The following is a 21,245-nucleotide window of genomic DNA, read 5'->3' on the forward strand; positions in this document are numbered from 1 at the left end:
TTTAGATAGTTCTGCTTTGCTTCTTATGCTTTTCTAAAAAAGTGTTGGATTGTGCTCCGTTCTCGCCGACACACACGGAAGGATCATGAATGCAACAAAACACAGCAGCGCAGATCACACTTCACTGGAGTGAGCCTGCTTCACGTTTTTATGGACACTACATATTTTAACGCCAGTAAACAAAAATTAAAACTTGTAAATTTGTAGTGAAATTTTCAGTTGTACTCTAAAATAAAATGGTTATTTTTCTTAAATACTTAATTTCTGTCATAAAAATTTTAAGTAAGATTAGGTTTAAAGTAATTTCACTCGTTGTTTTTTTTTTTTTTTAATATTTTGGTGGGTCGTGAAATATATTACACTTGTCTAGGTGGGTCGTGGAATGGAAAAGTTTGGGAACCACTGCTTTAGAGTGAAACGGTTTCTACAGTGCTCTTAGGGCAAAAGGCATTTGTCCAGTTTGGCTGCGTTTACACGTGGCATTAACATGCGATCGCCGTGATCTGAATCAAGCAGATCGGTCATCAGTCAATCAGGACATGGCGTGTATACACTTGGCAACATCAAGTGATCTCTCTATCTGGATAACCGATCAGATCCCTCTTTCACATGGAATATTTAAATGAGTCCAGGGCTGGGAAGGTTACTTTTAAAATGTATTTTACTACAGATTACAAAATAAAAGTTTTAAAAAGTAAACAGTAACGTATTTCCTTAGATTACTTAAGCTTTGTAACACAAAGAAACATATTAACTTGATGTCTTGTTTTTATGCTTTCTGACATCTACCAGCCATAAGATTTGTTTTCTTTTAATTTTATATTTTAATGACGAATTTTCCACAGAATTTCTATGAACAAAAGAAAAAAAGTCATCTAAATCTTCCAATCAATATAGATTCAATTTGAATACAATGAATGGGATTCCGTACGGTTTTTTTTAAACAACAACAACAAACAATCCCATCTAAACAACAGATCAGTTATTTGGTCACCAAAACATTCCCACATAAACATTGATGAAGGTATATCTCAGATGATGCAGCAGACAATAACTGTGTCATACTCATAAACACAATCCATTTTTCCCAATACTGTAAGTATTTATCCATCCTTAAGTTTAATGCGAACGTCATCCTCTCCATATTTTGGACACTGTTTACAATGGCCAGCCATGCAGACTTTGCCTGGAGGTTCTAATTAATGCAACGTCGTAATTAATGATGCTTTTGGGAAACACACCTCAGACTTCAAAATCCCTGGTAGCCCTTCGGGCAGGCATTCTTTCGCAGCCAAAAATGAATTTAACTAGCCCGGATTAAAAGTAAGGACATTGGCTGAACCTTACTATGGACAATTCAGCATGATCAGCAAAAACTAGTAGCATATCTGGATGTAACGATTCAATAAACTTACAATGCGGTAAAATTCAAAATACAGATTACACCATAAAATATTCTTATTTATAGATTTTACCTTTGTGAATGAGACGCAGATGTCACTCTCTGACAGATGGTGCCACTAATGGAACAGCAGGTATTTAAAGGCTACTGCCCCTTTAAGAACGAGTGCACGGATCCAATATAATAATAATGCTCAGGATATTTCTTTCTCCACTGTACACGTTCACTTAAGACATAACAGACTGTGTTTACGAGAATACTTGCAGAGACAATTATTTTTTGAAATCATCAAGTGTGTGTGTATTCATTCAGAAGCAAGGATAAGCGAAAGACGAATCAGTTCTGTTTAAGCGCATTGTCTGAAATGCTGTCAGCGCTTGCTTTGAATGAATGCGCGCAAGCTCAGAATCAGCAAAATTTAGAAACAAGTGCAAACAATCAACTACAATACGTTTCACCTCTTCTAGCGAGTGAACAACGCGAATAAAGTTAGGAGTTTAGCATAACTCTTCAAGACAGCCCATCATGCAGAGCAGTGATACATTTTGGGACCCGACTGAAAAACACAGTAGCCCCAGGACATCCGGCTACACCTCAGATCTATCGGTTTGTAAAACATTGGTTCCCACAGTGGTTTCGTTAAATAAAAGAAATGATTATTTAATAAAATTGACTCAAGAATCTTCTGTTCACGGATCAGATCATGAACTTGCATTACCGAGTCAAAGATAATCTATTCTTGAACATTTTGGAAAGTCAAGTTCATCTGTAAAGCACATAAAGATACCATTTGACTTTATAAACTTATTTCATGCATGGTTCGTATGGATCTGTTAACTGAATGCAAAGTGTGAAATCTAGGAGAATGTTTGCGTCGTTATGATGAGCATGTTTGCGCTCACTAGGAGTCACTAAATGAACAGCTGCTACACAGTTATTTTGTTTCAAAAAGAGAATCAGTCCAGTGTAGATGCAGTGTTAAGTGTAGGAGTCTCACTAGCACTCCACGGCCTGGTATCCTCCATCTTTCTTCTGACAGTTCGGGAGAGAGAGAGGGGGGGGGGGGGGGGGGGTTTGTGTTACATTGACCGGCAAATGCAGAATCAATGGGTGGATTGTGTTTAAATTACACTGAGATCTGATCACAATGAGTCTTTGATTACCTCTGGACCAGGACGCACTGATCAGATAACATTCCAATCAGAAGCATGTTTACACTTGTCTTTTCAGTGTGTGGACATCATCCAGATACAGGTCACATGTTAATGACAAGTGTAGATGCAGCCTTTGATTTCTCATATGAACGTAAACGTTATAAAGGTAATTGAAACTCTGTCTGTCCAGTGTAAATTCTCGTGACTGATAAGAGTTGCTTTGTCAGCAAAACCTTTTCCACACTGTTGGCAGGTATAAGGCTTCTCTCCGGTGTGAACTCTCATGTGCTTCATAAGGGATCTTTTTTCAGCAAAACCTTTTCCACACTGTTGGCAGGTATAAGGCTTCTCTCCGGTATGAACTATCGTGTGCCTGTTAAGGGTTGCTTTTTGAGAAAAACCTTTTCCACACTGTTCGCAGGTATAAGGCTTCTCTCCGGTATGACGTCTCATGTGCCTCATAAGGTGTGTTTTTTGAATAAAACCATATCCACACTGTTGGCATGTGTAAGGCTTCTCTTTGGTGTGAAGTCTCATGTGTGTGATAAGGGTTGATTTTTTAGTGAAACTCTTTCCACACTGTTGGCAGGTGAAAGGGTTTTCTCCAGTATGAGTTCTCATGTGAATTTTCAGCTTTCCATGTAGTTGGAAACTGTCTCCACACTGTTGGCAGGTGTAAGGTTTCTCTCCAGTGTGAATTCTCATGTGAGTTTTTAGGTTTCCATATAGATTGAAACTGCTTCCACACTGTTGGCAGGTGTAAGGTTTCTCTCCAGTGTGAATTGTCATGTGCCTTTTAAGGCTTGCATTTTGAGTGAAACTCTTTCCACACTGTTGACAGGTGAAAGGGCTTTCTCCAGTGTGAACTCTCATGTGGATTTTAAGGTTTCCACGTAGACTGAAATGGTTTCCACACTGTTGGCATGTGTAGGGCTTCTCTCCATTGTGAGATTTCATGTGCTTGTTTAGGCTTTCTTTTCGGTTAAAACTTTTCTCACACTGTTGACAGGTCAAATGCTTATTTTCGCAGGTTCTTGTCTTTTGAGCTCTATTTCTTGAAGTCGTCTTTTCAGCCTGTGAGCAAGTAAATGGTTTTTCTTCAGTTATGAACTCGTGATGTTTCTCAAGCTTATATTTCTCATCCGTTTCATTCAGAGCTTCACTCTCCTCTTTCAGTGTCATCAGACCTAAGGTGAAACAAGAAGAATAAATTGAACACATGACCTTCTTTTGGTATCTACTCATGGCTAGATTTATCTTCTAGTGATGTTAGATCAAGTAGTCAGGCCCATGCTTATAGGCTGATTTTTTCAGGGCAGTTTATTTCTGCTGCAAAAGTAGTTTACAGAGTAAAAGAACTCTACAGTCCATAGTGCTCCTGTGGCTCAGCGGTATAGCACTGCATTAGCAGCACAAAAGGTTGTGGGTTCAATTCCCAGGGAACACACATACTTATATAGAAAAGTGTTAGCTTGAATGCACTGTAAGTCGCTTTGGATAAAAGATTCTGTTAAAATGCATAACTGTAAATTTACAAATCATTTAAGGGACTACATCTTGTGTATTTTGCCCTTACTCAACCAAACTTGATAAGGCTATTTTATGCAATTGTGAGTGCAATTAGCAGGTAGGTATGAATCATATTTCATATAGGAGAAAAAAAATCTGCTAAGATGTAATTAAATGTAAAAATATCATGTGAAAAAGTATAATCTTTCATTAGAAAATTAAACTCTGGCAGGTCTACTGAAGTTGTTCCTGGCTGCATGTGGTTGGGGAGTCTGTCCAGTTGCCCTATCAATTTGCAGCGGAAAGAGTATACAGGTGTTCGGCCAAGCTTTTGATGCTGTCATGGAAAGGTCGGTTGTTTGGCAAAGTGTATGGCAATATTTCAGCCAAGTCAAAAAGTTAAAAGATGCTTTGAAAGTTTAAACCTTCCCAGAGCAGGCTTCCAGCACTCTGCTAGTGGGGAGGGGCAGTGCATGGGCTGCACATGAACTGCAGCGTCTCCAGTAACACAGAGCTGCCTGTGGACGCCTGTCTGTAAATAATTGCGTGAAAAAACTATCTGTGAACACAGCAGCCGTGTACTCACCAGTTCAGATACACGTAAAAACCGCAAAAAGCATCCCAAAACATCGGCTGGCCAATACATCTTCGTCGATCACCAGCTCTTTCCATTTAAAACAAGAGACAACCACTGAATTTTAATCATGATCCAAACAAAGATACTGCAGTTTTTAATTTAAATGAGATGGTATAATTTAGAAATATTGAATCAAAAACAGGATGCTTTGAATTCAGTTTTGTGAAACTAACATAATATCAGCATGAAACCGTGGAAGAGTTGAATGAGACGGAGATTCATTCTCTACCAGCAGGTGGAGCTTAAAGCGTTCCCTTGGTTTCTACTATAAACAAAGCAGCGCTGCACTTATGAACTTTTAATATCTATTTTTCTAAAAAAGAGTAAGTTCCCCTCAGACTGGCATTCATATAAACTTCTACACCTAAATGAATCATGATTTGTTTAGCATCTCAACCGATTTGAATAAATCACATATATTTGAATCAATTTTTAACTGGCTCACGGTTAATCGTTACATCCCTATAAATGACTGAAAGTAAATAAGTGACTTTTTAAACCATTTAACTGGTTGAATTAATCGGTAAAAATCCATAACCGTTTAAAATTAACATCTCTAAAACAAACATTTTCCTCCTCAAAAATCAAGTTTATTGTTTTTCTCTAGCATTGGTTGAGGACTAGTGCATCTTTGAGTCTACATACATGAGTGTTTATTTGTGTTTGGTGTAGCGTGCAAAAAATGTCTTCCTCTAGAGATGCTCCTAGGACTATTGGACCAATGACTTTTTGATAATGCTGATTCTGAAGTTCCACAGAGTTGAATTTTTGTCCAACACATTCCAAAGGACATACACTGGATCTTGTGCTTACAAATGGTACATTTGTATCTCAACTATCATCTGTTGATATTGGTCTATTGGACCACTCAGCTGTCTCTTTTGTTTTGGAATTAAATCAACCAAGTGTGTGTACCACTCAATCTGTAAAATTCCGGAAGTGTAAATCTATTGATCAAACAGCTTTTTCGAATTCTGCTGTTGCCATCTTAGATTTGCATTAAATTTATCATTGGATGAGAAACTTTCATAGTTGAATAATACTCTTACTGCGAACTTAGACACCATTGCTCCTCTGAGGACATGCAAGGTTACGTTTGCTCGTTATGCCCCATGGTATAATGAAAACCTGTGCATTAAGAAGGCTGTCTGTCATAAAATGGAGCATAAATGGCATCCCACTTGCTTGAATGTATAACATTTAGCTTGGAAGGATCTTCTGGGTGATCACAGAGGACTAATTAGGATCTGCAGCATTAAAGATTTCTGCTGTAACCCCTGTACCAAAAAAAGAAAATGTGGCACTGGATGACTTCAATAACTTTCGTCCAATTTCAAATTTCGCATTTCTGGCAAAATTACTTGAGTGTATTTTTGCTTCTCATTTGTCTAACCATCTCACGGTTAATAATCTTTTTGAACCTCTACAGTCAGGTTTTCGTACATTTCACAGTAATGAGACGGCCTTGGTCAAAGTCACCAATGATTTGTTGATGGCTTCTGACTCTGGTGCAACATCTATTCTTATTCTTCTTGATCTAAGAGCCATGTTTGATACTGTGGATCACAGTCTATTACTATTACTCGTCTTGAAAGAGTGTTTGGTGTGTCTGGGATTGCATTAAGGTGGTTGAGGTCTTATTTTCCGTACTGCTTCCAGTTTGTTTCTATGGGTGGTTATAGATCTGAGATTAGCTTGGTCTCAACTGGCGTCCCTCATGGGTCCTTTCTTTTTGAACATTTATTTGTCACCTTTAGACCACTTTTTGAGATTGCTGAGAGGTGGAAACGAGACACTATGTCAGCTATGATGTATATGCGAACTCCTCCCTTCTCCACTTTCGATGAAATCTTATGGGCTAACACCAGCTGGGGACAGTTGGCCAATTGACGTGAAACATGCAAATACTGACAGGTCAGTAGGCAGTAAAAATTTGCATGGGTGCAAAAATTACATCAGAATCACAACTGAACGTTAGCACAAGTGATCAAACAGCGACCACTGCGGCTAACAATGTCTTGAACAGAGGTTACAATAGTAACCCGGAGACGTTCCCTTCTCGAGGCAGTAACTCGACATTACATCAGCTATGACGTATATGGGAACTATATTCAATCCTGCCATGAGAGCAGTTCAAGATAAGCCCTGAACGGGGGTCGATCACCCCTCACATAAGCAAGACTGTTCTGGCCAATGGCCGTGTCACTAAGAGTGCTCGCATCTGATAGGCGGAACTAGACCAATGAGACATCTGCTCCGACCCTAACAAAATTTGCATATCTTCAAGCAATAACATAAGGCTGCACTAAACAGGGCAGACACAACGCAACAAGCACTCCAGCCTTAGAGTAAAACAGAGTCGACGGTGTTTGCGGTGACAACTGCATAAACCTTACAAACCATAACACAGAGTTAACAGCCATGGTAACTACTGTATAGCTGGTTAACAGTTCACAACACATGAATAAAACTTAACTCACCGAAAGTACATCTGACGCTACAGAGGGTACATCCAACTTGTAAAACCTGGTAAATATGTTCTGAGAAGACCAGCTAGCAGCAAAACATAAATACTGGCTAAACATACCTCTAGATCAGGCCCATGAGGAAGAATTTATATTGCCCTCGCAGAATGAGCTCTGATGTTGAGGGGACAATCCTTCCACTGGCATTCGCTAGCATTCGATAGTGGCCACAATTTAGTGAGAAAGTCTCTGTTTTGAAAAAGCACGTCCCTTATTACATCCACTAAGCACATGAACAGCTGGTCCGACTGACGAAAGGTGGCCTAGCGATGCATAAACATCCGTAAAACCTTAACAGGGCCCTGGCACCCTGAGCATCAGAATCATGTAGGGCTGACGGCTCAGCAGATAAGGTGGGCAGAGAAACAACATGTATTCCAAAACGGTGTTTTGAGTGACTTCGGAACGTAACCCGGTCTCGGCTGGAGAGTGACATTAGTCGCCAGGTTCGAAACAGATGCAATATCATTCACCAAAAACTCCAACAAGTCTCCAATGCGCTTCGCCGAGGTGAGAGCAAGAAGCAAGGCAGTCTTCAGGGAAGCTCCTTAACCACTATCAAAGCAAAGGGCTCAAACGTTGCTAGAGATAGAGCCCTAAAAACTAGCGCTAGATCCCACGGCGGCACAGAGGGTGGCAGTGAAGGACAGAATCTTTTTGCTCCACTGAGAAAACTGATTACAAGAGCGTTCTTACGGATCTTTTGCCCATCAACCGGGGGAACAAAAAGGCAATAGTGGTCAAATACACCTTCAGCATGTATGGCAAATTCCCGCAATCCATACTGTGCTGTAGAATGGTCTCCGGGTCGATATGAATGTCCTCGCACCATTATATGATAACTCCCCACTTCAGCAGCGCCTCCGTAAGTGTGCTCAGCACTCGTGAGTGCAGAGCGTCCCACTCATTAGGGTCCCCACAGCGGCCACACATAAAGGTGCCATAGCTCAGGGCTTGAGTACTATATCGTTCTGTTCGCTTGAGACAGCAGGTCCTTCCTGAGGGGGATTTGCCATGGGGGAGCCACCACTAACTCTCTCAGGTCCGCGAACCAGGGCTGATTTGGCCAGTTTGGGGAGCATGCTCACTCCACGGTTCAGAATACCAGGGATGTGCGCCGCTCTTATGGAGAGAAAGTGTCGGTCCACCCACAACAGGAGACTCGCTGCCTGTTTGATTAGAGCTCTGGAGCACAAACCGCCATGGCGATTTATGTACGAGACCACAGACGTGTTGTCGGTTTGAATCAGTACATGTTGCTGCCTTCTCTGTGACTCCGACCACAGGCCTTAGGCAGGTACACCCAGGCGCACTGCTCTCCAGCTTGAAGTTGACGTGTTTGTTGAGAAAAGAACATATCCGGGCTGTTCCATGGTCTCAAAGTGCTGACGCAACTGTGAATGACCGTAATGCACATGTGGACCAAAGACCACGCACTCGGCAAAACTCGAGTTACAGCCAAAACGTAGAGGCCACATATGCAGCAGACCCAGATGGCACACTGAATAAGCTGCCGCCATCAGTCTCAGAAGCCTCTGAAATTCCCTCCGTGAAAACGACCTGCCCGGTCTGAAATAGCGCAGAGTCGATGAAATTGCCTCTATACGCTCTAGAGAGAGATGGGCTCGCATCACCATCAAGTCCTAAAATATTCTCAGATATGCTATAGTCCCAACTCTTTAAAAACACACTCTTCTGCATATTCACATGCAGTTCCAGCGTATCCAAATGGTGAAGCATTGTTTCCACGTGACTGATTAGCACATCTCTTGAGCGGGCTAAAATTAGCCAATCGTCCAGATAATTCAACATGCGCATTCCGCTCGATCTGAGGGAATATTTCACTCTACCATGTTTTGGGGCAAAGTCAGTGACGGGACCACACCATTGAAGCGTGGAGCTCTGCATTTGAACTGGAGAGATTATCTGTGCGCCGCTCTGAGACCGGGCGAGTGACACAGTGTTGGGTGCAAGAGAAAGAAAAAGCTCTTTTGTTGATTGTATACGTTGCTTCGATTGTGGAACTCACACAAACAGCATTTAAACACACATAGCAATCGTTGCCCATAGGAACATGGGGGACATGATGCATTTGAACATGGCGCTTGGGGGGGGGGGGGGGGGGTCTCCCGCATGCTCTCTCTTCCACTTTATCGGTCCGTCAGGGAGACTGCTCGGTGGCCAAGGATAGAGCGCTGGCTCTCTCGCGGTGCGGGCTCTTCAACGTTTCCTCCCAGGCCCTTACCACTGCTGGTTTTGGCCGAAACAAGCATCCGGTTCAGAGTGGTCTTAGAGCCTGGCGAGGTGCAGAAGAGCAGAATCTCGCAGATGAAGACTGGAGTGAGCGACGGGGCATCTCCCTTGACTTTATGGAGGCATAAAGTCAAGGGAGAAGCCCATAGAGAGTCCATAAAAGCAACGGAACAAAATTATTCAACAACTTCTGCACGATTTGGTGGGTGAATCAGATTTCTCTTGGCACAGCGATTAGAAGACTTACAATTGTCAGACAGGTTATATATATATATATATATATATATATATATATATATATTATATATATATATAAAAATATAAAAATGTCTCTCGCTCTCTCTCCCTCTATATATTTATATATGTTAAACAAATATTATACACAAAATATACCTATATTATACATAATCTATATTATACATAAAATTTAAATATTAAAAATATATATGTCTTCATTTGTTTGTTGTATGTTAACAATCACTGATCATTGTTTTAAAGTGATTTTTGTCAGTTTTTAGGCATGAGCAAAGAAAGGACAAGGAGGTACCGGGAAAGATTAGCGCAGGATGAAGCCAGGCATGAGGAGATCCTTAGGGAGAGGAGGAGAAAGTAAATAATAGGGATATATATAGGGAATATAAAAGGGAAATTGAGTTGGTGAATATATATATATATATATATATATATATATATATATATATATACATACATACATACATAAAAGAATCATATTCAGGTTTAAAACAATGAACTTATTCAGTTACTGTAAGGCCCAAGGTCAGTCTTGTATAGCAATGACTCAAAATGGTTGCAAAGGTGAAAGAGTTCTGTGGTGTGACATAATTAAGTCAGATGTCTAGCAATATTCTCGTCTGTTATGTTTGCAATATTAAACCAATATAAAAATGTCTCTCGCTCTCTCTCCCTCTATATATTTATATATGTTAAACAAATATTATACACAAAATATACCTATATTATACATAATCTATATTATACATAAAATTTAAATATTAAAAATATATATGTCTTCATTTGTTTGTTGTATGTTAACAATCACTGATCATTGTTTTAAAGTGATTTTTGTCAGTTTTTAGGCATGAGCAAAGAAAGGACAAGGAGGTACCGGGAAAGATTAGCGCAGGATGAAGCCAGGCATGAGGAGATCCTTAGGGAGAGGAGGAGAAAGTAAATAATAGGGATATATATAGGGAATATAAAAGGGAAATTGAGTTGGTGAAACATTCTCTAAGACATACACTTGTATAGAAAACATGTAACAATGGTCTCTGTTCCATCAACAGATATCAAGAAAAGAAAGCTAAATGAGAAATTCAACCACATAACCAGACAAAACATAAAACATAAGCGAGAAAGGCTTTGTGAGAAATGGAAGACAAAGGTAAGGAACAGGAAGGAGGAGGATCTGGCAGCCATTTTGGATATTACTCCCCCATCACCCGGAGCACTTGATGTGTCCTTTAGTCCAGTTAATCTTCCTCACCCAGCTCATGGTTCTATTTCCCCAATTCCAAGTTCCCCTGAAAGGGTTTGTCCACCCAAGTTGACAGCAAAAACTAAGAGCCTGGAAAGCGAAAACAAGGAGCTAAAAGCAATGCTCGATGGCATGAAAAAAGCCAATAGTAAAATGAGAGTTTAAAAGCATCACTGGAATAAAGCTAACAAAGCATGTCAACCTACCCTCAGATCTTCGACGAAAAGAGCTGCGACACAAAAAAACAAACAGCAAGTCACCAACTTTCTTTCCAGGGATGAAAACAGCCGGCTCTTAGCGGGGAAAAGGGATACTGTGGGCTGGAAAAACAACAAAATGCACCGGCGGGTTTTGACCAAAAGCATGAGTTAGCTACACTCTGAATACAACCAAGAATCTATCTTCACAATGCAAATGTTGGACCGGCAGTTTGCTCGCTACAGGATCAAGCACATAACAGAGACCAGGCCAACAGATAGAAATACCAGTGCATTCTAGCAGCATGAAAACATGCGCCTACTGACTGACTCTTTGGCATGATTTCAACCAAAAGCCTGTCTAATCTTCTTTTCTCTATTATTTGTAACACAGAAGAACAAAACCGTATGTACAAGAAGTGCACCAACTGCGGTTTTGATAAGGTGCGTCTCAACACACACAACCTAGGTGAAAAAAGGGGTTGAGGGAACACTGGGAAAGCTGGCAGAGACCTTCCAGCGTGACCAGGAGGCAATTGCAACCCATAAATTCAACTGGATGCACCAATCAGCCAAAATTAGGGAGTTAAAGGAGAAATTGCAAGAAAATGATTTGGTGTTTTGCATGTTGATTTCTCTGAAAATTATGGATGCAAACTGAACATAGAAATTCAATCTTTCCACTTTGGTGGAAATAGAAACCAGGTAACCATATATACAGTGGTTGCCTACACCAAAACAGCCATTCAGAGCTTTGCAACCATCTCAAAATCTCTGAGGTATGATGAGTGTGCTGTATGGGCTCACTTACAGCCAGTCATTGAAGACCTCGCAATGCAGCATGACACACAGTTTGAGTCACTCCACCTCATCAGTGCTGGTCCTGTGACACAGTATCTCAACAAGGCAAACTGTTTCCTAATGAGTACACTGCCATTTACCTGGGGGTTCCAGTATCACATGGAATTACAGTGACTGGGTTACAGTGACTTTTCTCTACAACACCAGGGGAGGTGTTTCATAGGGCAGTAAGTTGCTCCACACAAAAGTGTGTGGCTGCTTCAAGGCTACAAAAGTCACAATGGCTGGTGACAGTCCAGCTCAAGAGATTACCCCATCCCTACCCCGTCCTTCTTGGATGAAGATGTCAAAAGTAACCAAGAACAAGTGTTTGAAGTGGGAAAGTTTCAACATAGTAAAATATGATGAGAAGCGATATGTGGGCCAAGTGTTGAATATTCAGGGAGAGGAAACTGTATGGTTCAACATGGAAACAAGAATGCCTTCCAGTGGCCTGACAAAGATGATACCATTTACTTCTAGCGGAGGGACATAATTGGTAAGATTTCAGAGCCTGAGCCCCATGGTCGAGTTGCGAAGTTAACGAACATGGACTGGCTCATGTTCAACCCATAAGTTTACCATTTCTCCTATGAAATAATTTCTACATCTTTTTTTTAATATTGGCTCTTTTGTTAGTGACGACTCCAGAATGTCAAATTCTCGTTCACTGGAGTCTTTCTTCAAAGAGCTGAATTGCTGATTTTAACATGCTTTTAATTATTTAAGCATGATTTTAAGGACTTTCTCCTGAGAAACAAGGTATTTGTTTAGTCTCTTAAGTTAAAAATAGAAATGAATGGTCTTTATGTCTGGGTCTAATTTGACGCCTATAAAATGTTAATTATTCAGTAGGTCTTGTTCACTATGTTTTTAGTATACACTAAGTAATAAGATTGTACTGATATGTTGCATTTTCATCAATGTTCAAATAGAGATGCAAATTAATTTGTTACAAAGGTATTCAAATAATTTCACCATAAATGTTCATACAGTGTCTCATTTCATCCTGTGGTGTGACATCACTTCAAACACAATTAAACGACTTTTACTATGTTAACTAGCTTAAATAATTATATGCATTTGAAACATCGCATAATATAACTATATATAAAAAAATAAACATTTTCAAATATTTTTTCTCATTTTACACAATATTTCCACTGGAGTGAGTGGTAAAAGATTGCACAAGCAAAGAATATAATTGACACACAGCTGTTAAAAAAAATATGCATAATTTTAATGATCATTCTTTAAGAATATTTGTCAAAACTTAAAACATATCTGATTGGTAGTTGAAATTAATATTATTTCAATATTTGCATTTTATAGTAATGTCATGTCACACCGCAGGACATATTTTGCCTGGAGCTGTGAGAAAAGCTTAAAGGGGGGGTGAAATGCTATTTCATGCATACTGAGTTTTTTTACACTGTTAAAGAGTTGGATTCCCATGCTTAACATGGACAAAGTTTAAAAAATTAAGTTGTACGTTTGAAGGAGTATTTTTGTTCCAAAAATACTCGTTCCGGTTTGTCACAAGTTTCGGAAAGTTTTTTCGAGTATGGGTCTGTGTGACGTTAGATGGTGCGGAATTTCCTTTTCACTGCCCATCTCACGTTTTTCTAACCGGTTCTATTTTTTGGCAGCAAACGTTTTCCGTCTCAGTTGGCATCAAACTTCACTTCCCACATGTACACCTTTAAAGAAAAAAAAAAAAAAAAAAGACGACAAAGTGGAACTTAGTCATTTTCCAAAACCGCTAAGCAAATATATAGTTTCAATACATAGCACATAGAGACGTCCTGCTGTAGTCGTTGCTGCTGCTGCTCTTGTTCAGTTTCAGCCTCGTGATCTGATTCTGGATCATAAATGTACGGCTGAATCTGACTGTTAGCCATGGTTTGTTTTGGATGATGTTTTTTTCCTCACGGTAATGTCACAGCTTCCAGACGCTCTCAACGCAAAAGCCTACGCGAGCTCGTGATTCTTTAGCTCCGCCCACACGTCACGCCTCCAGACGCTCGTGTTTTTCCGGAAAAATCGGTACAGACTATCTTTCTCTTATAAATATAATAAAACTAAAGACTTTTTGGAGATATGAAGGACGCAGTACTACTCTATAGGTACTCAAGATTAACAGGAGATTGAGTGAAAATGAACATTTCACCCCCCCTTTAGAAAATTACATAATGAGAAAAAACTGCTCACCTCCAACAGTTTCAAAAACAACAGTATTTGAACTTTACCAATTAATGCAATTCTCAAGCAATTTAGAACTGTGTTTTAAAAAATACTGTTTCACCTTTATTTGTCATCTGTCCATCTACAAAATTCAGCCACCAGGATTTAACTGGGACTAGGATTGGCAGTCATATTACTCCAGTAATAGATTCTCTGCACTGGCTCCCGGTCAGGTTTAGAGTGGATTGCACAATTATGATGCTTACTTTTAAAGCACTACATGGTCTGGCAGCACATTACCTTACAGAAGTGTTACATCCATACACTCCTAGTCATAGATTGCGTTCCTCTCAGTCAAACACGTCTAAGATCTATGGGTGAGAAGGCTTGCTCTTTCTATGCTCCTGTCCTTTGGAGTTCTCTGCCTCTTGAACTTAGAGATGCTCAGAATTATGATGTTTGTAAGGTTCAACTTATGACTTTTTTTAAAACTTGCATTTGCATGTTGATTTTGTATTGCTTTTAATTGTATTGATTATATTGTGTTCAGCACTTTGAGAAGCTGCTTTTATTGTTCATTGTTTATTTAAAAGGGACAATGCACATTAATTAACTTTTTTTTTTTTTTACACTCAAAATGTAAATGCGCCAGAGTTAGCTAGAGAGCTAATTTTCATCTGTAGTCCCTAGGCAGGTAGACACAGCATCATAATACAAAAAATAAATAAATAAATAAATAAATACGTGTAAAACAGAAAACAATTTAACAAAATAGATACATAATAATAAATACAATAAAAAAAGGGCAGTACCTAAGATAATATAAACCAACTATTAATGATTGCAGTTTTGAGTGTTTTTAATCCATTTCTTAAGTGTACATTTAAATGATAAATAGCTGGTGCTCTCTCTGAGTTCCATAGGGAGGCAGTTCCAATAATTTGAGGCCCGTACTGAGAAGACTGTTTGGCCAAACTTACTACGTCTATACGGTACAACACAGTCTCCCCTGGTAACTGCCCTTGTTGCCCTGCCACTACGGTTCTTCTGTTGTATAAATTCACCCAGTGGTGGAGGTGCAAGTTCATGTAAAATTTTAAAAAAAGGCAGGCATCTAGATAATGTAAAAAACTATCAAAATTAAATTATATTTAGTAATAATATTGCAGTGGTGATAGCTAATAGGTTTTTGATCTAATATTTTTAAGGTTTGCTTATAAAGGGTTTCTATTGGTTTAAGAGTTGTCACATTTGCTTGGGATCAGTTTGTAAAACAATATGATGTGAGAAAAAATCATGGCATACATAAAAAGTTTGGCTGCCTCTGTTGTTAAATAAGGCCTTGTGTGTCTGAAGTTAGCCAGATTATATCTAATGGTATTAGCCACCTTTTTAACATGCTTTTTAAAAGTTAAATTAGAATCTAAAATAATACCAAGGTATTTAAACTCAGACACAACCATGAGTTTTTCTCCCTCAATAAAAACATCAGACCTCTTAGAAAAGAACACACAGACTGTTTTGTTAATGTTAATATGCAGATCTGACATTTCTAGCCATTCGGAAACATGCACTAGTGCTTGGGTTAATTTAGTTGCAGCCTGTTGTTTGTTTTTGGCAAATAAAGAACTGTATCATCTGCATACATATGCACATTAACAGATTGAAGGCAAATCATTAATGTACAGGCTAAACAAGATAGGGCCCAATACTGACCCCTGGGGTACACCAATATTACAATCAAGATATGAAGAGTAAGAATTACCAATATGTATACTCTGTTTCCTGTTAGTTAAATATGACTCCATCCATTTCATGGCCTCATCTGAGAAATTAAAAAAAGATAATTTTGATAATAGTGTCCGGTGATTCACAGTGTCAAAAGCCTTTTTGAGGTCCAGAAACACTGCACCTGCTATACCACCCTCATCTAATTATAACTTAATATTTTCAAGGAGGAAACAGTTAGCTGTCTCTGTAGAATGGTTTGTGCGAAATCCAAATTGCATTGGATGCAAAGGGGTGTAGCCCAAGTTTAGATGTTTTTTCAGCTGTTCTGCTACCCATTTTTCGGTCACCTTGGATATCACTGATGAAATACTAATGGGTCTATAATTTGATACCATTGTTTTATCACCAGACTTATAGATCAGGGATACTACTGCTTTTTTCCAGGAGCTTGGAAAAGTACTTTGCCTAACTGACAGGTTGATCAGATGTGCAATAGGGCGAGCAAGTGCGTCCCTGTGTAATTTTAAAAATGAGGTATCCAAACCATGTGAATCCCTTGCTTTTGAATTTTTTAGCGAGGTTATGATTTTTATAACTTCTGATTCTGATATTTCCTTTATTTTAAAAATAGGTTTAGCTTTATCAATAGGAATAGATGTTATAGTTTCAGTTGGGATACCTTGAGCCAGCTCCCTGACTGAATTTATAAAGAAATAATTAAATATTCTTGCTATCATATCATTATCTTGTGTCAGGATTCCATTCACTTTGAGTTCAGGTAAAGTTATCCTTTGTTCTTTATTCCGACCAGTTAATTTATTAAGATTTCTCCAAATAAGTTTCCCATTTCCTTGAGCTTCATTAATTATTCTAATAAAAAACTCTGCCTTAGACTTTCTTAAATTCCTTATTTCGGAGAGTTGTGAAGGTGAGCCGGTCGCTACTATGCCCTGATTTTAGAGCCCTCTTTAAAGCAAAATCTCTTTCTTTCGTTTGTTGCCAAAGAATGTCATTTAGCCATGGTAAGGTGGTCTTTTGTCCATGTTTACATTTCCCCTTTCTTGTGAAAGCTGCTCTTATCTCAGTAATAGTAGAAATAAAAGTACTGCAGCTAATCTCAGTGTCTCGGCTTGTTAGGAGGTCAGACCAGTCAATTTGGTTTATAGCTTTTTCTAAATTACTTGTTTCATTTTTAGGAATTTTCTCATAGAATCGATTTCTTGAGGTCGAATTTACAGATTTTTTTCTAGTTAGTTTCCTTACCAGCAGTGTGATATTATGATCGGACAGACCAGTCAGCAGATTATGTGATGTAGTTACTCTCTCAGGTCTATTCGTAAATATCAGATCAATTAGAGTCTGAGAGTAGTTGGTTATTCTTGTTGGACCTTGTATTAGTTGGGAAAGATTGAATTTATTTGTTATCTCTTTAAGTTTTTTTCTCTCCGTTTTTTTCTCCCAATTTATATTAAAGTCACCCATTAGTATTAACTCCTTTTTACCATCACATTGCTTAAGAATATTATGGAGATGCTCATAAAATATGTTATTGGTTGATGGTGGTCGATATAGGCAAATGACAATGAAAGACATTTGAGTTGATAGTGACATATTCAATCCAATATACTCCATGTCTATTTCCTGTGACCATTCAATGAGGTTACATGTTATTGTGTTTTTAACATATACTAGCAACCCGCCCCCCCTGCCCTTATTTCTATCCCTCCTAAACACATTATACCCAGAAATGTCAAAGGCAGCCTCAGGTGAGTGCTTGTTAAGCCATGTTTCGGAGAGACCAAGAAAGTCCAAGTTAGAGTGAGACAGTAAGTGTTCTAGCTGAATGCTTTTAGAGACAATGCTACGTATATTTAAATGTCCGCCGAGTAATCCCTTGGGTTTGGATTGCGGATCCCAGATCAGTTTCGCATGATTAAGAGTTTTAAAAAAGTTTATTTTCTTCGATTTTTCCGAATCGCCGGGTTTAGTCCCCAGTGTTGCTGATTATAAGTGGGCTTTTTAACTGGATCTGCGGTTTGGTTGGCCCCATTTTCTTGTGAGGGCGGAGCAGTCAAAGTTTGAAACTCACTTTTAAAGGCACTTTATAAAATAAAGTTTTATTATTTTTCTTAAATATCTGCAAACATGGTATTTTTATGCTTCAGGAGAATCAAAATCTTACATACAGCACCTTTAAATCTTCTGAGTATTTTGTAAATGAGTTCAGCTTTGAGAAAGAAAACCAACCTGTTTGTTCCTCACTTTCTTCTTGTTTGACACTGAATACTTCTTCAATCTTCAGGTCTTCACTCTCCACTTTAATAAAAGCCATCTTTATAATACTAGTGTCACGAGGATCTCAGTCGCTTCAGCAGTTTTCAGAGTTTCTTCAGAGTTTCTCTGTGTTTGGACGCTCTGTAAAAGCTTAAGATGATAAAAAGTTAACAGAAAGAAAATAAATCAAACTACATCTGGTTCAGTAATCAGTTATCTGATAAGAGAATCAAAGAGTGATAAACTGGTCTTACCTGACCTGACTAGGCAAATATAAATAAATAACACTAAGTGATGTTTTTTGATTTAATCATTTATTTAATAGATGACTCTTTCATGAAAACATCGCTAGATGGTTTGTAAAAGTAGTCATTTGTTAGTTTTTCTAGTAGCATTTTGAACCGGAAGTGTCGTCAGAGTGCGGAGATTCGAGCGCTTAAAATCAGTGAATCATTTTCACAATCATATCGACTCAACTGACTCGTTTTAAAAAGATCCGTTTGTCCATCACTACTCGCCAGTGATTCTTGTTCATGATCAACAAAATCACGATATTGGAGCGAAATAAGGCGCTTCTTTTCTGTTTCTCGTGAACAAAGCGCTGTAACAAAATAGCGTCCATTACTGTTAGTTAGGTATTACAATCTTACCTTCAATAATCACTGAGCCATTTATATAGTTGCCAACTCTCACGCATCTGGCGTGACACTCACGTTTTCAGCATCAATCTCACGCTGAAGTCCAAGCGTGAGTGTCACGCCAGATGCGTGAGAGTTGGCAACCCTGCATTTAACATCACTTTAAAAACACACCAAAGAGTCCGCACTTTAAACGCTTAAAACACACCTTTCTTCAGCTGAATCACAACAGACGCCGGAGCGGAGTATGAAGCTGTAGACTCGGAGCCTGCTGCATCTACAGTCCCGCACCCAGAGTCCCGCATTCTCAGACCCCTCGTTTTTCGAGACAGCGCCACCTATCAAATTGGATCGGATAAACACATGGATAAACACGTGAAGAACCGAAACACGGTGAGTATCGTCAATTTTATTCAATGATTTCTTTTTTTAATCAATCTGCTTTATAGCTCATCGATACACCAACATATGAACAGTCTATTTAATATTTGTGGAGGGGAAATTGTGTCTCATTAGAGAGAAGTTTTGGAGCTTGGGTTTGCTGAGGGATATGGATTCACACGTAAGCAGTCTGCATTTGGAAAGCTATATTTGTATTTAAACATTCACTAATGAGTGACTAATTTAATTATTTATTGCAGATTGGAAACGCCTGCATGCAGCTTATTATTGAAATGGCTCGGAATATTGTATGTATATAAAATATTACAATGTAAACTCTCAAAGAGTATACATGTGTCTGAATTAACCTACATTTTTGCTTGCTTTCTTTTTCCATAGGGCAAAGATATATGCATAGAGAACTTTTATGTTGTTCCTACTTGGAAGGAAACCCCAAACATTGTTACAGCATTACCGGTGAGTGTATATAGTGAGTGGGAGGTAAAAACTATAAAAAGGCATAAATTCTTATTTAAAAAAATTCATAATTTCTGAAATCAATTTTATTGAATTTTATTTTCATTTGGCCCTGACCACTACATTGTCTGTGTAAGGAATTATTTCTTACTAGATATTGAGTGTCTCATAGATATGTTGATTACAGCGTAATTGTTGTGTTTCTAAAACTAAACTTATCATCAATGCTTCTTCCAAGAACTTTAGAAATAAATCTTGTTACACCTTAACACATTATAGATTATGAGGCCACTTCGAAGGGAGATAGTCTTTTTAGACTCTCAGTATGCAGAGCACGAATCCGGCTTTGGAGATGTGGAATACAGAGCAATTTTTAGGTCCACCTATGAATTTAGACCTGCAGTTTCAGGCTCTAATTTTGGCTATGTTCCTTTAGCCATTTCTAGCTTTTGTTCTACTATACAATTAGCTTTGTTCAAAGTTTAAAGGCCATGTTCTATTGCCTTAACTCTAATTTTTGGCTATGTTCTCCTAGCCATTTCTTGCATGTTTTGGCTACGTTCATTTAGCCTGTTTTGCATGGTGTGTCTGACACTGTTCTCAGGTTACAGATGAGCTGTCATTTAAATTTGATCAGTCATATTCATGTTTTTTTATCTACAGACAAATTGCCAACCAAATTGATCCAGGGATCTGGACAGAAATGACTGGAAAGGATTTTTTGGTGTTAATTCTACTGCACAAATGATTATTTTGCATCCGTACCTTTTATCTATTATTCATTTCTAAACTGACTTTCTCATTTTCTCAATCATAGGCTTTGCCACGTCAGACAAGAGGGAATGACTGTGGTGTTTTTGTGCTGATGGTAGGGTCTTTCATTTGTTTATAAGTAAGGTCTAGTGAACAGTGTTAACAACAGCTTGTCTCCTGTATTTCAGTACACCCTCTCAATGGTCTGTGACATCGAGTTCGATTTCCAAGAGGTAAGTTAAAAAAAGGAAATTTATGTTTATTTTATTTACTTTAAGTTTATTTGGTAAAAGTAGAAAACAGTATGACCTTTAACTGGGCATTTCTTTCAGGTTGACATGCCCATGATTAGAAAATGGTGGTGCCTTATGCTAATGGAACGATTTCAAATTGACGGGTATGTCAAAAAGTATTGTACATTTTGGTAAAATATTATTCAGAGGTCCCATATATGAGTTACATTTATTTAAATTAATTTACTTTTGAATATTTTTTCAATACAACATTTTATTTAGCATGAGTAACTAAACACCCTTAATAACTCTCTTAAGCGACAATTTCTTTTCTTTTTATTATTATTCCTATAATTTTTATTTATTATTGTTTGCAAGCTATGGGCGCAGGTTTGCCTTCTGGACAGATGAGGCAAAATGCTTATTGGAGGCAAAAACTCAACCTCTGTATAGGCTAAAAAGAAGCAGAAGCACCACACAAGATGTCCCACAGCACGTCCAAGCAGTCCAGGATCGGACAAGAACTGAAGAAGCACTGGTGGACTGCATTGTGTCTTCAAAG

At 38.5% G+C, this 21,245-nt stretch overlaps 1 protein-coding gene across 3 annotated transcripts; it reads right to left on the reverse strand.

Moving 5' to 3' along the window:
* Positions 1 to 2,100: 2,100 nt before the first annotated feature.
* LOC132148763 (gastrula zinc finger protein XlCGF8.2DB-like) lies at positions 2,101 to 19,083 on the reverse strand. Of its 3 annotated transcripts, none has more exons than XM_059557460.1 (3): positions 19,048 to 19,083; positions 18,175 to 18,327; positions 2,101 to 3,743 (listed from the first exon to the last, which is right to left on the reverse strand). In XM_059557460.1, exons 2-3 carry the CDS (start codon positions 18,257 to 18,259, stop codon positions 2,698 to 2,700), a joined length of 1,131 nt encoding a protein of 376 aa, XP_059413443.1. In that variant the 5' UTR covers positions 18,260 to 18,327; positions 19,048 to 19,083; the 3' UTR covers positions 2,101 to 2,697. The 3 variants fall into 3 exon arrangements, with proteins under 3 accessions (XP_059413443.1, XP_059413444.1, XP_059413441.1); XM_059557461.1 differs by lacking the exon at positions 19,048 to 19,083 and adding an exon at positions 18,683 to 18,861 and having other exon boundaries at positions 18,175 to 18,325; XM_059557458.1 differs by lacking the exon at positions 19,048 to 19,083 and having other exon boundaries at positions 18,175 to 18,603.
* Between the last annotated feature and the right edge of the window lie 2,162 nt (positions 19,084 to 21,245).

This window comes from Carassius carassius, chromosome 9 (genome assembly GCF_963082965.1).
Source record: "Carassius carassius chromosome 9, fCarCar2.1, whole genome shotgun sequence".
Lineage (NCBI taxonomy): Eukaryota > Metazoa > Chordata > Actinopteri > Cypriniformes > Cyprinidae > Carassius > Carassius carassius.

Excerpts from the sequence above, each read along its gene's own strand:
- LOC132148763 (XM_059557460.1), bottom strand. The coding sequence starts at position 18,259 with ATGGCTTTTATTAAAGTGGAGAGTGAAGACCTGAAGATTGAAGAAGTA. Across the intron at positions 3,744-18,174 it reads AGAAAGTGAGGAACAAACAG|GTCTGATGACACTGAAAGAG; the intron begins GTTGGTTTTCTT and ends GTTTCACCTTAG.